Here is a 2,303-nt window from a genome sequence, read left to right on the forward strand (position 1 = left end):
AAAACGCCGCCGGACGCCTATCGGTCAAAAACGAAAAAGTCGCGAGGCGTGGAAGCGTTGGGGAGGGGGTGGGGCATCAGATCGACGAGCGATGAGAGAGAGAGTATTAGATACAAACTTATATTAACCTGGGAACCAATCTTCAGTTGGATTTACAAGTTGGAAGCCACCCTGTTGAGATGCATAATCCAAACCTCCATCTTTAAGGCTTAAAGGAGATGAGCGAAGGAACTCCCATCCCAGGGCACTAAGTAGCTTTTCCACAGTCACATTAGGATTTACATCCTGTAGATTTACAGTGGGGGATGGTACACTAGCAGTAGCATTGGTTGTAATCCCCTTCTGCAAAAGAAAAGAACAAATTTAATTACACAATTAATTTAGAGTAACAGTTTGATCCCTACACAATATATTATTTTCCTTTTCAGTATAATACATCATCTTTTCTTTGACAGAGTTGTAAAGTTTGAACAGAACCAGGAGCCTTTCTTGCCTTAAAAGCCCAAACATAACTTAATCTCTCACAATTTAGAGGTGACCTACAGGGAGACCCTTGCGTAGCTGCATGTAAAATCTACATGATAAAACACTATAACTTCCTCTTTTATTACTTAGGGACAATTTTTAATGGATTAAACCAAACATTTTATTGGTCTTATGATTGTAAAAGAGCCAGACAACAAGAACGTACACTACCATACACCAAAGAAAACCATTCGAAAATAAATAAATCACAAAAATTGTACGTGAAGGGATAAGGTTTCTCCAATGTTTCCTGTTTCAATTCATTAGGTGAAACTAACAACAAATGAAACTGATGCTCTCATTAAGGAATGGGGAAGTCCAAATCAGGATAAAACTATGCAAATTTCAATTTCCTGACCTGGATGTTACAAAGCAATTAGCAGTAGTATTATTCATATGTCATAACATACAAGAATGAAATATTTTTCCAAAACAATCAGATGGATCTAAGTTGGCCAATTATCACCTTAGCAACTCCTCAATCATCTTCTAAGTTTAAATAATTAAATAATTGTTTAATAGGATAACTATTAATTGTTTACAACCCTCAGTTGGCCACACCATGAGCACCATGTGGACACGCATTCCCCCCCCCCCCCCCAAATCCTGTTTGAGCCATTGTACTGAACATAGTAAGAATCACAACTTACATCGTGTTTGCAAAGGGCATCATGGAGTACAGTCTTGTCTACGTTGACTAGAATAGTGCAATGGTGATATGCATTGGGGCTGCCAAGTTTTGAAGCAGTGCCTGAAATCTGATAAAACAAGCAAAGAGGACGTAAATTAAAAAATTAAAATTTGAACACCATAGTCAAATACCCAGCAAACTCTTAAAATAGACACCAACCTTATTTCCATTGATGACAATATCTTCTCGAGCATTGACCTGAGAGCATAGGTTGAACTCTCTGAACAGAGCTCTAGTCACAAGATCTAAATTGCGACGTCTATTGTAGACATCACGAGCAGTGAAAAAAGTTAAATTTAGGTTACCACTGTCATGGTAAACAGTTCCACCACCAGAGTTGCGTCTGGCCACTTCAACTCCATTCTCCGAAAGCACTTGGGGGTTAGCTTCTAGCCAAGGGTTTTGATGTCGACCAACAACAACAGTGGGAGAGTTCTGCCAGAGCATCAAAATGTGATGTTTGGAGAAGTCCATGTTGCGGTACATCCAGTCCTCCAGAGCCAGATTACTGAAGACATCTTTAGACTGTGATATGAAGACAGACTTCTTGATCTCCTCCTCAGGTGCTGTCTGGCTTCCTTTTTTCCCAGCAGCATTAATGGAAAAGTGGGCAACTGAGCTGCGGTTAATCACCACAGCAGCACGAAGGGATGCAGAAATATGTCTTGCAAAGACACTCTTCATGACGAGGGCCATTTTTCTCCTCAGGGTTCACTTAGTAGTCAGAGCTCACAAAAAACACGTAAAAGCAAAATTTCTAGGAATTTTGCTGAGTCAAAATAATTGTTTAAATGAAACTAGGGTTATGGTCAAATGTTATGACGGCACTGATGACGGTGGTAATTGGTTAAAAAGTCAGGCCTAAAGACAGTTGGTTTTCACTGACGCTTCGAAGGGCTGAAGAGCGTGACCATATACTCGTGGAGGGCGGGGGTCTGGTGCAGCCACTTCCACGTCTGGTGCAGTTGACAGGTACGTGAACGAATCACCAGACAATCGCAATCTTTTCGCATTCCTCCTAGTTGTGGACCAGCGGGGGAAGGTGAAGAGGGGGCGCAACGCGGGGGTGGCGGAGGGTGGCGGGGCG

General features: G+C 41.6%; 1 protein-coding gene across 1 annotated transcript in view; it reads right to left on the reverse strand.

Annotated features, from left to right (window-relative positions):
- LOC113204512 (lipoyltransferase 1, mitochondrial) overlaps window positions 1–2,092 on the reverse strand; it is a gene marked incomplete in the record, with an annotated part of 4,071 nt that extends 1,979 nt beyond the window's left edge. The window contains 3 exon segments of the mRNA XM_026419706.2: window positions 129–342; window positions 1,176–1,283; window positions 1,376–2,092. Coding sequence (XP_026275491.1) covers window positions 129–342; window positions 1,176–1,283; window positions 1,376–1,912 — 859 coding nt within the window.
- Between the last annotated feature and the right edge of the window lie 211 nt (window positions 2,093–2,303).

The sequence above is a fragment of the Frankliniella occidentalis genome, unplaced genomic scaffold, assembly GCF_000697945.3.
Source record: "Frankliniella occidentalis isolate FOCC.00 unplaced genomic scaffold, Focc_3.1 Scaffold21, whole genome shotgun sequence".
Classification (NCBI taxonomy): Eukaryota; Metazoa; Arthropoda; class Insecta; order Thysanoptera; family Thripidae; genus Frankliniella; species Frankliniella occidentalis.